This window comes from Palaemon carinicauda, chromosome 30, assembly GCF_036898095.1.
Source record: "Palaemon carinicauda isolate YSFRI2023 chromosome 30, ASM3689809v2, whole genome shotgun sequence".
NCBI classification, from domain to species: Eukaryota; Metazoa; Arthropoda; class Malacostraca; order Decapoda; family Palaemonidae; genus Palaemon; species Palaemon carinicauda.
In genome coordinates this window covers 41,335,734-41,348,323 of record NC_090754.1, presented here as the reverse complement: position 1 = coordinate 41,348,323, position 12,590 = coordinate 41,335,734, and the positions used below count along the sequence as shown (strand labels likewise).

Here is a 12,590-nt window from a genome sequence, read left to right as displayed (position 1 = left end):
GGTAATGCGTCCATGGCATGAGCCCGAGGGTCCAGGATTGGGGTCACATAACAAGGAAGTTTGTGATTGATCTGAGATGTGAATAGATCTACCCGGATGCCTGGAACGAGCCTGAGTATCCACCGGAATGAAATTCAGACTCCAGGAGACTCGTCCTGGATAGTGAGCCCGTTCTCACATCCTGGCCTCCCGCTAGGTGAGGTGCTGACAGGAACCAGTTCTTTTCTGTTGCCCAGGCGAAGAAAGTGACCAGGATCTGATTCAGGTTGGGTGACTTGGATCCTCCCCTGTTTCCGTAGTGTACCTCGTCTGTGCTGTCTGACACTACTCTGATGTGGGTCGACCTCGGAGGAGTCTCTCTCTTCAGGGTCAAGAACACTGCCATGGCTTCGAGAACATTGATATGGGACTGTTTCATGGCTAGTGACCAAGAACCTGAAACATCTGATATTCGGAGAAATCCCCCCATCCACTTAGAGACACGGCTGAATGGAATGTCACTTGTGGAGGTGGGAATTGTAGAGGAACCGCTTTGGAGAGGTTCTTCGGTTCGGACCATGGGCGTAGTCTCATTTTCCAGACAGAGGGGATCTTCGAGACCTTGTCTTCTTATAGGTACTGTAGCTCTCTTTCTCCAAAATCGATTGATGTCTTGAGTTTGGCTTTTATTAGGAGATCTGTTACTGAAGTGAATTGGAAAAGGCCGAGGATACTTTCTAGGCTCTTTGGACACCTGTTTGTGCTTGAGAAATTCTTGATCTTGGAACCTATTCCTCTTACTTTTGGAAGGGAGAGACAACGTGTGCTTCGAAAGGTCCCACTGAATGGCTAACCATTCTAAGTGGCCTGATGGTCGCAGGCGAGACTTATGGAGATTGACCCGAAATCACAGGTTGTCGAGCAATCGAAGTAATTCCTTCGTAGCTCTGTTGCCTTCTATGGCCGGCCGGGCCCAAATGAGCCAACCGGCCAGATAAGCAATGATCTGTATCTCTTGGTTCCTGAGTTGTTCTAACACTGCCTCTCCCAGTTTCGTGAATATCCTGGGATCAATGTTGAGGCCGAAGGGCATGTCTTGAACACAAAGGCTTTCCTGCTTAGGTGGAAACCCAGATAAGAAGAGAAGTTTCGAGCTATAGGCGCAAGCTAATAGCGGTCGGTAAGATCGACAGAGGTGGCGACGGTCCCACGGGGAAGTAAGGTCCGTACCTGAGAGATAGTCGTTTGATTGCTTTTTCTTGAGTAACCCTGTGGTGTACTCTTTCAGGACGGGAGTGGATTTCTGGGAGAAGGTCACTGGCGGAGGAGGAGGACCTTGAGGCCATTTTCATCTCAAACCGTTAGAGACTATGCTATGATCCCACAGACCGAGTCCAATGGTCACGAAAGTGGTAAAGTCTTCCCTCTACCGGGACCACCGCGTTGTGAGGGAGTGAATCTAGGTCCTTCCCTTCTCCGAGCCCCCTTTTTCCTAGGTCCGCCTTGATGGCGGGACTGTCTTCTACTCCTGTAGCTTCCTCTCTGGTGTCCATGAAAGGAGCCTGAGGGTTCGGATCTAGGGTTGTATGCAGGCAAAACATCCCAACGGAGTTGGGCTGTGTACCTGGGGAATCAGTGAGGTAGACCACCTGATGATGGGGAGTCAGATACAAAAGCGTCGAACCAGAGGAAGGCTGTGATGACGAGTGGGAAACCGACTATCGATTCCTGTCGATAGAGGTCTCAGACAGAACGTACTTCCCACAACTGACCCGATCAGACCAACAAACGTGTAGGTCGAACTGGAAGGGCAGAGCCTGGAATTATCGTACCCCCCAGGCTGACAACATCCTGGTCCAGACAGATCGGGCCTGCCCTTTAGGAAATAATACCGTTACCTTCGGTACCTTGTCTAAGCTAACCAAGGCAATCTCTTTCAATCGAACGAATCCGTTGAATGGGAATTCTAGTACCTGGGAGTAAAATCTAGGTCCCCCAGAGGGAGGACGTCTATGCCCTCTAGATTTATGGTACCACCTATATCCGAGTTCCTGAACGGCACTGACTCACCACCATACCTTAGAGCTGCGTCATAGCCCCTTGGTTTTCCCTAGAATGTGTTGCTTTTAGCCGTCACAGTTTATGCAGGGTAACATGAACATCAGGATCCTTTAATGGTCCTAGGTCGGTGACGTAGGTAATTGCAAAGCTGAAGGCTCAAAACTCATCCCCACCTACCTGCCCGTCCATGGGGTCGTTGTCCAACCTTAGAGAGGACACTCCGAGGAGATAGGGACCTCTAGATGGAGCATTCCTTCCCAACCTCGATACCCAAGGGCGGAGAGCCTCTCTTGCAGGCCAGAGAGAATCATCATCATCCTGATGGGAACCATGCAGGCGAACCTTCTGTAACACAAAGGGGACATAAGTCTGGATGTTCCTTGAACTTTGGTTAGCGATCCTATTCACAGGCTGGGATCAGCTGTATAACTCTTAAAAAGCAATTTTAAAGACAAGTCATTTAATGTATTATCTTCTGGGGTATAGTGCGACACTTGTATTCATGAAATGTGACACTGTTGGCGCATTCGCCACTGGGTGGAAATTTATTTCTATATGAACACTATGTTGTATGGATATTTATCCATATCTAGACATAGTTAGAATTGACTATGCATAAATATAGGCATAATTAATGTATTTCTATTTGAACACTATGTTGTATGGATATTTAGCCATATTTAGACATAGTTAGGATTGAATATGCATAAATATAGGCATAATTAATTTAATTCTATTTGAACACGATGTTGTATGGCTATTTATACATAGTTAGAATTAAATACATGCATAAATATAGGCATAGTTACGTTCATAAATAATTTTTTTTTTTTTTTTTTTTTTTGTTAAATCCTTCCCTTTACAGGTAAAACAAAAGATTGGCCACCCGTGGTCTGAGTGATCTCCGACTGTACCGGAGCTCCGGTAACCATCCCCGGTACAAACAAAGGTCCGTCATAGTGACAACGTGAACCAGAGGAAATCTAATATTAACCTCAATGCTGATCGCCTGTACGATATCCGGTTAAGCCGGAGATTCGATGAAAAGGATCGTAATGACGATATTGTGATTATTCATGAAAAAGGGTTCATACCCTGATTCTGATCGTCTGATTGATCTCTGTTTGTACCGGAGAACCAGTGACAAAGGTCCGGCATCGTGAAAACGTGATCCTCATCGGTACGATAACATTCTCTAAAACTGAATGTCTGTGTTATCTCCAGTGAAGCCGGAGATTCGATGAAAAAGGGACCGTAATAATGAAACTGTGAAATCCTCATCGGTATCACATTGTTAACTCCGGTTCTGGACGTCTGCTTGATCTCTGTTTGTATGGGAGATCCGGTAGCAAAGGCCAGTCCCCGCGAGATCGTGACCGTCACCGGTACGATAACATTAACCTCAATGAATGTTTGAGTTATCTCCAGCGAAGCCGGAGATTCGATGAAAAAAGGGGCCGGAAAGGTGTAATAGAGATCAAACATGACAAAGGTTCGTGTGCGAAAGGCCTCAGCCGGAGTCTGAGTGCCGGATTTCACCGTTGCACTCCAAATATCTGACTACTTCTCACCCAATGAGTATCCATTATAGCGGCGTATAACTCAAGGCGGAGCTAAGCATAACTCAAGGCGGAGCTAAGGGTGTCGGTATAAATCGAACCCAATTAATGACTCATACACCAACGTTCCTACTAATAGTGTTAGCTATATTAACAGTAACCACATCAATAAAACGTGTATAACATTAAACGTACTATCATCAACTCTGATAATAAGAGGAGGCCTGAATAACTCGTGAACGTATAAAAACGGAGAACGGGAAAATCACCTCCCTTACTCGAGCTAATAAACGAGCACCCTATGCTCTCACTCTCAAGGTTACATAATAAAAGCTAACATCACACAATAATATAAGGAAAGTAAAAAACTGATTGCTTTTATTTTATTTTTATTTTTTCCTTTATCTTTTTCATTTTTAGTCATTGTAATAACCAAGAACGAAGAATAACGACAACGTAACCAATAAATAAGGATATAGTCTAAATCGAGCCTTCCTGGGGCGAGTACAAACTAACAGACTAAATCGCAAACGTTTAAATCGCTATTCGCCCAAAACCATTGTTGGCACTATAATATCCAAATGTTTGTATATTTGTAATTTACCTAATGTCTGTTAATGACATAAGGATAAATAACTTAAAGCAATCTGCCGACCTGCGAGGGTCGGGGAAGCAGTGACATGCCCTTAAAATAAGTATAAACACCAGCCTTAGCTAAAGGCAAGGCAAATATAAGTGTTAAGTGTATGGGCGACCTCCGGTGAAGCCGGAGCGTAATGAGATGCCCTGAATAATTCAATTGTGGCTAATAATTCAATTGTGAAGATATAAAAGCCAAGCCGCAGCTAAAGGCTAAGGCTTAGATCATGGCAAAGCGTATTTACAAACTCCGGTGAGGCCTGAGGGAGAAGAAAGGTCCTGAATAATTATTGTGAATAAAAACACAATTGTAATAACAATGGCTATTGTGGATATGGCCGTGGCCTGAGACCGCAGTAAGGGCCACCGGAGGGTCGTATCTAAACAATATGAAGCCCGTCCCATGCAGTAAACAATATATAAATATAACAATAGAACGAAAGTCATTGAGAATCCCTCAAGCCGGAGTAGAACTCAAGGCGGAGTGGAAAACGTTCATAAACTACTCCCGAGCCGTAACGGGGAGAGGACGAAACACGGACCAAAATAACGCTAACAATTGAAAAGTCACGAAAAATAAATAACTCGTAAGTTATCATCCACCCCGAGGGGGAGAGGTGAGGGAGGGAGAACCCGTTGAAAAGATATATAAGAAGGACTCTTTTTCACCCGGCGCCACAGATCGACCCAGAAATGTAGACCACACGTTTCCTTGCGGAGCAAGGAACTTGTGAGGTGCAGGGACTCCTTTTCTCGAGTGCGACTCACTCGGATTCTGAGTCTCCGGGTAAGCCAAAGCCAGTATGGCTGGGGACTTTCCATCCTTCCTAAGGGGTTAGTCACCCTATGTAAATAGCGTGGTTTGTATTTCGGTTACGGAACAAATGACAAATTCGGAGATAATTTGTATTTTTCCTAACCATACAAACCTTAGCTATTTACACATATTTGCCCGCCAGCCCTGTCCCCCAAGTCAAGTCCTACCTCTAAGTGAACTGAGACGTTTCACCGGTGTGTGAGGGAGGGAGGGGTAGCAAGCTACCCCTCCCCCTACCCCTGCTAACTAGCGCAGGGTAGGAAACCCTCGTTAAAATCTAATGGCTCGTCATTTCAGCTACGCCGAAAGTAATACCCAATATAAATAGCTAAGGTTTGTATGGTTAGGAAAAATACAAATTATCTCCGAATTTGTCATTTTTGGGTGAGATAGCCATGTCGTCCTGATGGAAGGTTCCTTTAGTAGCTTCCTAAGGGTATATATGACTACAGTGGATATTCCCAGAGAATTAAACTAAAGGTTTCCAGAATTCTAACTTATGGTGTGAGTACCTTTAAGGTTGTCCTTTAGGATATCGCATGATAACAGGGGACGTATTCTTGACACGCCACATAGCTATCTGCACCCCACTTAGCGTTTACGCTTCGAGGGGGAATTAGTGGCAAGATATGGTAGGAGCCGTTACAAAGTTCTCCTCCTCCGTTACTGTTATGGGCACTCAGATGACGTCATACGGGTCGGCCATCTTGCTGACGTCATCACCGCCCGCCAACTCCATTCCCTTTAGCGTTAAGACCAGCCCCCATGATACAGTAAGATCGGGAGGGGGCCTGCCAAGCCCTTATAGAGAAAAAAGGGCGGGTCCATCAGTACGACATGGCTATCTCACCCAAAAATAGATTTTTCGCTTCGCTCAAAATTCGTTTTTTAGGCTCAGGCCATGTCGTCCTGATGGTAGTGTACCAGAGCATTAATGTATCATAGATTTTTCCCCTCAGTAGTGCCTTGGACTTCTAGACAATATTCCTTTGGTCTTATGACCTAAGAGACCTATGACATTACCGGTATATGTCATTTCAGCTGAGCATGTGCTATGTTACTGCTTCCTGCCCCCCTGCAGGGTGGTAAGTCTCGAAGTTGCATGGTAAATGGAACCCACCCAGCATCAAGAAGAACCTGCCGGTCCCAGAGCGAGGTAATAGATAGAGTATGTATCACGTGTTGGAACAAGCTACACCAGGCTAGATGGGTTTGTTTAAGCGTAGGAACGATAGAATTCTATTGTTCAAGTAGCTTATACAGGGTAGAGGGATAATAATACTCTCAAACAGATTTTATGATAATGGAAGGGCGAAATAAGACGCACGAAAACAATAAATCCATTTATTAACAATAAATGAGAATTAGCGTACATAAAATATAATGTAAAGCTGTAATTAAAGATGCAAATAAGTCACATAGACTTGGAACATAGGCAGAAAAGATCGTGGTACCTGAAAGGGAAACTTGCCACCACACACGTCGATTCCATAGGAATTGTAATGCCTTTCTGAAAATGTCTTTATATACACTTCATGTTGTAAACACGTGGCACAAGTGTTTAGTCTATGTAACATCACCTCAGTATATTAGAACAGTCCGTAGTGTCACCATGGTAACACAAATTTCACTATGTTGCGCACTAGTGTTAACTGAGTCACCCTTAGAGTTAGAGTCCCATATAACTCACTGTTCTTCGCAGCACTAAGTTGCAGGTTTTAGCACACTACCTGCAGCTACCACAAAGTGTTTCACTTCTTGCACCTGCTTCGCATAGTGTTTAAAGAACACTCTGGATGACTTCCATCCAGTAAAAGAGCGAAGACTCTCAAAATCCATTGATTGGAAGAAATTCAAGGAAGAGGCGACTTTCCTGGGATCGTGACCTGCGGGTGTACTGTCAGGATCCGCTCTGCGAATGAAGTACAGTAGGTGATCTTCGCCCTTAGTTTGTTCAAGTGACAAGTCGGAACCGGATGTTTCTCCTTTAAAGAGCTGTCCTCCACCGAAGTCTGAAGTTCTTCAAAGATAGACCTTTAGACTCTCCACTGGACACAGGGAGATATCTTCCTTCAGAGGGCAGATTCTCCAGGTACGCCATCTCTTAGTGGGTAGCTCGTTCTTGGCGAGAAACGTTGGGACAGGAAAGAGGGTGAGTTCGCCTGTTTCTGCGAACTGAATCTGGCCTTCTTCCCTTGATAATGCCACAATTTCACCGACTCTAGCCCCCGAGGCTAGAGCAAACAAGAAAATCATTTTCTGAGTCAAATCTTTCAGAGGGCAAGTCTCTTTCCTGAGGCTAAATGTAGCACCTTGTCGAGAGACCAGGAGATAGGTCTCCGAGGGGCTGCAGGTCTGAGTCTAGTGCATGCCTTCGGTAACTTGTTGAAGATTTTGCTGGACAGGTCTATTTGGAAGGCGTATAGTAAGGGTCTTATCAGGGCCGATTTGCACGTGGAAATTGTGTTAGCCGCTAAGCCTTGTCCATGAAGGTGAGTGAAGAAGGACAAGCAGAAATCCATCGATATTTCTGTAGGATTTCTCGCCTTGACAAAGGCCACCCATTTCTTCCAAGATGACTCATATTGCCTTCTGGTAGGTTTTGTTTTATATTCCTTTAAGAAGTCTAAGCTTTCTTTCGAGATCCCAAACCTCTTCTTGACGGCTAGGGAGAGAAAATCTTGAGATGAAGGTCTCGGGTTTTCTGTGATGAAGCGAAGACAGTCGACTTCTGAACTTGGGACAGAACTGGGTCCGGCAGGGGAATTAGCTTCAGTTGTAATTTCAGGATCAATGGGAACCAGTTGCTCCCGGGGCCACTTGGGAGCCACTAGGGCCGCTATTCCGTGAAAGGATTTCAGCTTGGTGAGGACCTTTAGCAGAAGGTTGGGTGGAGGGAACAGGTAAATCTTGGTCCATCTGTTCCAGTCCAGGCACATGGCGTCCACCGCTTCCGCTCGATGGTCCTCGTATGGGGATACGTAGTGAGGAAGTTTCTTGTTGTCGCTCGTTGCGAAGAGGTCGATCTGCAGTTCCGGGACTTGGTGAGAGATGAAGGAGAATGAGTCTGCGTCTAGGGACCATTCTGACTCTATCGGAGCTATTCTGGATAGAGCATCCGCCATCACGTTGTGGAATCCTTGAAGGTGAGCTGCTGAGAGGTGCCATCTTTTCTTCTCCGCCAGACGGAAGATGGGCAACAACACTTGGTTGAGTTGGGGCGATCTTGAGCCCTGACGATTCAGACATCTAACCACTACGTCGCTGTCCAAAGTCAGTCATATGTGGACTGAGGGATGTGGGGACAGCCTCTTCAATGTGAGAAAGACTGCCATGGCCTCCAAGATGTTGATGTGAAACGTCTTGAAAAGAGGAGACCACGTTCCTTGAACTTGACGTTGATGGGAGTGACCTCCCCATCCTTCTAGCGATGCATCCGTATGGATGACGACCGAGGGTGGAGGTAGTTGCAGAGGTACCGATCTCCTGAACTTCTTGGCCTCCGACCATGGTTTGAGGAGTGATCGTAGCCGAGACGGTAGTGGTCTCTTGAGATCTCTTCGAGCATTTGATACGTATCTTCTCCAGACTCCCGATGCATCTTTTAGCAGTGCTCTTAGCACTGGGTCTGTCACTGAAGTGAACTGGAGGGAGCCGAGCACCTGTTCCTGTTGTCGTCTTAAAATCCGTTTGGATTTGAGAAGTCTCTTGACAGACCTTGCTATTTCCTTCCTCTTCTTTACCGGAATGGAAAGACGGTGTGACTGGAGGTCCCAATGTATGCCTAGCCATTGGAACTTCTGAGCTGGAGATAGTCGAGACTTTTTGGTGTTTATCTTGAAACCTAAATGTTCCAGGAATTGGATCACCTTCTCGGAAGCTTGCAGGCATTCCTCTTCTGATGCTGCCCACACCAGCCAATCGTCCAGGTAAGCCATCACCTGGACGCCTTGTAGGCGTAGTTGTTGAACAATTGTCTCTGCAATCTTCGTGAAGACCCTTGTGGCTATGTTTAGCCCGAAGGGCATGGCTCTGAAAACGTACTGTCTTCTTTGAAGCCTGAATCCTAGGTAGGAGGTGGTCTGGAGATTCATTGGAATGTTTCAGTAGGTGTCCACCATGTCTAAGGAGACTGTGTATGCCTTTCAGGGCAATAGGGCTCGTATGTGCTGAAGGGTCAGCATCTTGAACTTGTTGTTCTCGATGAACTTGTTGAGAGGGGACAAGTCCAGAATGACACTGAGTTTGTCGGAGTCTTTCCTGGGAACACAGAACAGTCTTCCTTGGAACCTGATGGACTTTGCCCTCTTGATCACCTTTTTGTTCAAGAGTTCTTGGACGTATTCTTCCAGGACGGGGGTGGAGTGTTGGAAGAATCGGGGGAAAGCTGGTGGTGATGTCCTCCAGCTCCAGCCTAGTCCATTGTTGATGATGCTGTGAGCCCAGGGATCAAAGGTCCAACGATCCATGAAGAGACGGAGTCTTCCTCCCACCGGAAGCATCTCATTGCTTCTGGTTTCCGGAGTGCTTGCCTCCTCGACCGCTTGCTTCCCTGCCTCCTCTCCCTCTGGAGGGACATCTAGAGGAGTCTCTTCCGGAGCCTCTACCTTTGGCACGAAAGGCAGTAGTCTGCCTCTCGTAGGCAGGCGTGAAGACTGGTGACCGAGTCACCACCGGCTGGGGTACCAGTTGGAAGGTCTGTTGGGGCTGTGCCACCAACTGGGGAGCTGCGGCTGCGGGAAGCTGATGTTTTGCCTGACGAGGCTGCGGCCTTGGTCTCTTGGACTTCTTCGGTTGGGGACCTTCATCCGGAGAAGACTTCCTCTTTGACGACATGCCCCACTTTTGGAGAAGGTTCCTGTTCTCTGTGGCGGCCTTGTCAACGATCTCCTTGACCAAGTCATTGGGGAAGAGATCCTTTCCCCAAATGTTGGAGGAAATCAGCTTCCTCGGTTCGTGTTTGACCGTGGCCGATGCAAACACGAACTTCCTGCAGGCCCTCTGTGCTCTGACGAAGCTATAGAAGTCGGTTGCCAAATGGGTCTTGGCTAGGACCATGAATACACCTGGGGTCCTCTGTTCCCCAGCCATTGTCTCCATGATCACCTGGAGGGAGAGAGAGGCGGCCAGCCTCTCCTTTGTATCCTGTTCCCGACGAAGGAGATATTCTGACAATTTGGGGAGGTTCTCACTGAACTGACGTCCAGCGATGTCGGCCTCTAACTTTCCAATGGAGAAAGTTAACTGAATGTCCTTCCAGTTCTTGTCGTCGGGGGGAAAGGCGAGGGAGAGGGGCCTACAGCAGGTTTCCCTTCCTCCACCGCCTTTAGTACTGCCAGGAGGGACTTCTCCGCGAAGGGGAAGACCATAGTATTGGGGGCAAGAAAGGACGGGTGTTTCTTGCTAAGGGCTGGCACCTTAGAGTTGGTGTAGCCCTTGTCCTTCAGGCAGCCTGCCAGTAAGGATTGAGCCTTCGCATGGTCAAACACGATGACCTCCTTCGGCTCTGTTTCCTCCTTGGAAATGGGTTCAGACTTGAGTCGTACAAAGCAGTCCGGGTAAGACTCGAAAATAGGCCAGAATTCCACCTCTTCAAGGGGGACGGCGCCTAGCTTGTCCGAGGTTACAATCCTACCTCTGGTGATGGGCATGTACTCGGCATGCTTCCACGGGTTGGTCACAGAGCAGGTAGGAAGATCCTTGACATTAAGCCTCCTCTGAGGCTCGCGTTGCTTTGTCAAGCGAAGGATTTCCTTCTTGAAATCCTCGTCCCTCTTCCGGAACCTCTCCTCGAGGATCGCTATCATGGCTTGGAAGGAGTCCATGGAGTCGTCCAGTTTCGTGGACATGGGAGTGGACGACGTAGAGGGGATTGGTTCCGAGACCACTACCGACGATACAGAGGGCGTAGCGACATCCTCTTCTTCGGAGTCGGGAGGCGCCGTAGGCTCCTCTGCGTGACCCTCAGCCATAAGGGTCCTCTCGGTGGTGTCTGACACCTCCGACATCCTGTCGTCATCTAGATGGATGTCCTGAAGTGCGTCCGATACGTCGGGGTCGACCGTCAGCTGGACGCATGGGATTTCGGGTCGAGGGATTACAGCCTCCGCAGATGCCTTAGGGAAGAGCATAGCCCTCATCTTCTCGTTGGGAAGGTAAGGCCCCGTGGGGTTCTTTTGGAAACCACGCACCCACTTGCACAGTTTCTCTCAGGCGATGTCCCTTGACTCCGCAGACTGGGAAGTCTCGAATGCCTCGTTGAGCAGGTCCTTGCACGTATTGCATACCTACGGGTCCCAGTACCTCAGAGATCCCTGGGTGACAGCACAGCTGGCGTGCGTCCGGCACGCCTGATGGCCGTAGAAATCCCGGCGCTGAACGCTGCAGAAGGCGCTCTCACACCGGATGTACTCCTCCTGTAAAGAAAGGAAAGGTACACGAGTATGCGGAAGTCTATCATGTTAGATTTAGAGTAATTTTAGATTAATCTTAATGTAATATTAATTATAATATAAGATTCCTTTCCAAGTGTAAGCTTAGGATAGGTAAGCTGGAAATGAAATAGGAAAGACACATACTTGTGAATCCCGCCCAGCCAATTGCCGCAACCCTTCTCTATTACTAATTCAAGGGCTCCTATCAAGGTAGGCCCGAAGGAGGAAACTAGCCCATGGGGTTAGAGCAGTGTAAGCAGCACTTCCTCCAAGAAATCAGTAGTGGGAAAAGGGGGAGAGTCGATGATCAATCAGCGCAAAGAAAAGGGGAGGTTACTGTAGACATTTTTTTTACAGACCATAATTTGTATTATTCTCTAATATCCTTTATTCCAAGGTTTGGTAAGTCAATGGTTCAGTGTAATAATGGTTGATTAAGCTTTTTTAGAACGGTTAATTTGTAGCAGTCTTGTGGTTTCATGAAATTTTGACTTATGCATATCAAAAAGTGTACTGTGCTACATTTAACTTTACTTACTCTAATATTAGTATGCTAGCAGCCAATCCAGGTGGAACAAATTCACTTACTGAGTAGATATCATAACTTCCAAACTTGTATAAAGATTATTAAATTGTTAAACTTTACAGGATCATGGGAAGTATGCGAAGGGTGGTGGTGACTGGGCTGGGTCTTGTCACCCCCCTTGGAGTTGGAGCCCCTCATAACTGGATGCAATTAACTGCAGGGAAAGTAGCAACTACAGCACTTACAGATCCTCGTTATGCACCGGTTAGAGCATTTACTTTACTTTTATTTTGATAAGGACTGAAGTCAGCATGCATTAAAGCACTCTGGAACAATGTCAAAAACCTTGTAGAGCAATTAAATGGGCTGTTAGGTAGAAACCTTACAGAGCAAATAAACAGTTTGTTAGGTGTCAATTTTTTTTATGTTTCTTTGCATTTTTTATTTATAGTACATATTCTGTACTGTATACAGTAAACCATTCCTAAATATTTAATGTACTGTACTACTACTCCTTTTCCTATGAAGTCCCAACTATGGTATGGCTTTTGAAGCAAAGTCAACACAGTAGAATA

General features: G+C 46.7%; 1 protein-coding gene across 1 annotated transcript in view; it reads left to right on the top strand.

Annotated features, from left to right (window-relative positions):
* LOC137623052 (3-oxoacyl-[acyl-carrier-protein] synthase, mitochondrial-like) overlaps positions 1-12,590 on the top strand; it is a 39,027-nt gene that overhangs the window by 17,727 nt on the left and 8,710 nt on the right. Inside the window, exon 2 of the mRNA XM_068353690.1 lies at positions 12,138-12,279. Within this exon, the coding sequence (XP_068209791.1) occupies positions 12,142-12,279 (138 nt within the window). The 5' untranslated portion in view covers positions 12,138-12,141. The remainder of the gene's footprint in view (positions 1-12,137; positions 12,280-12,590) is intronic.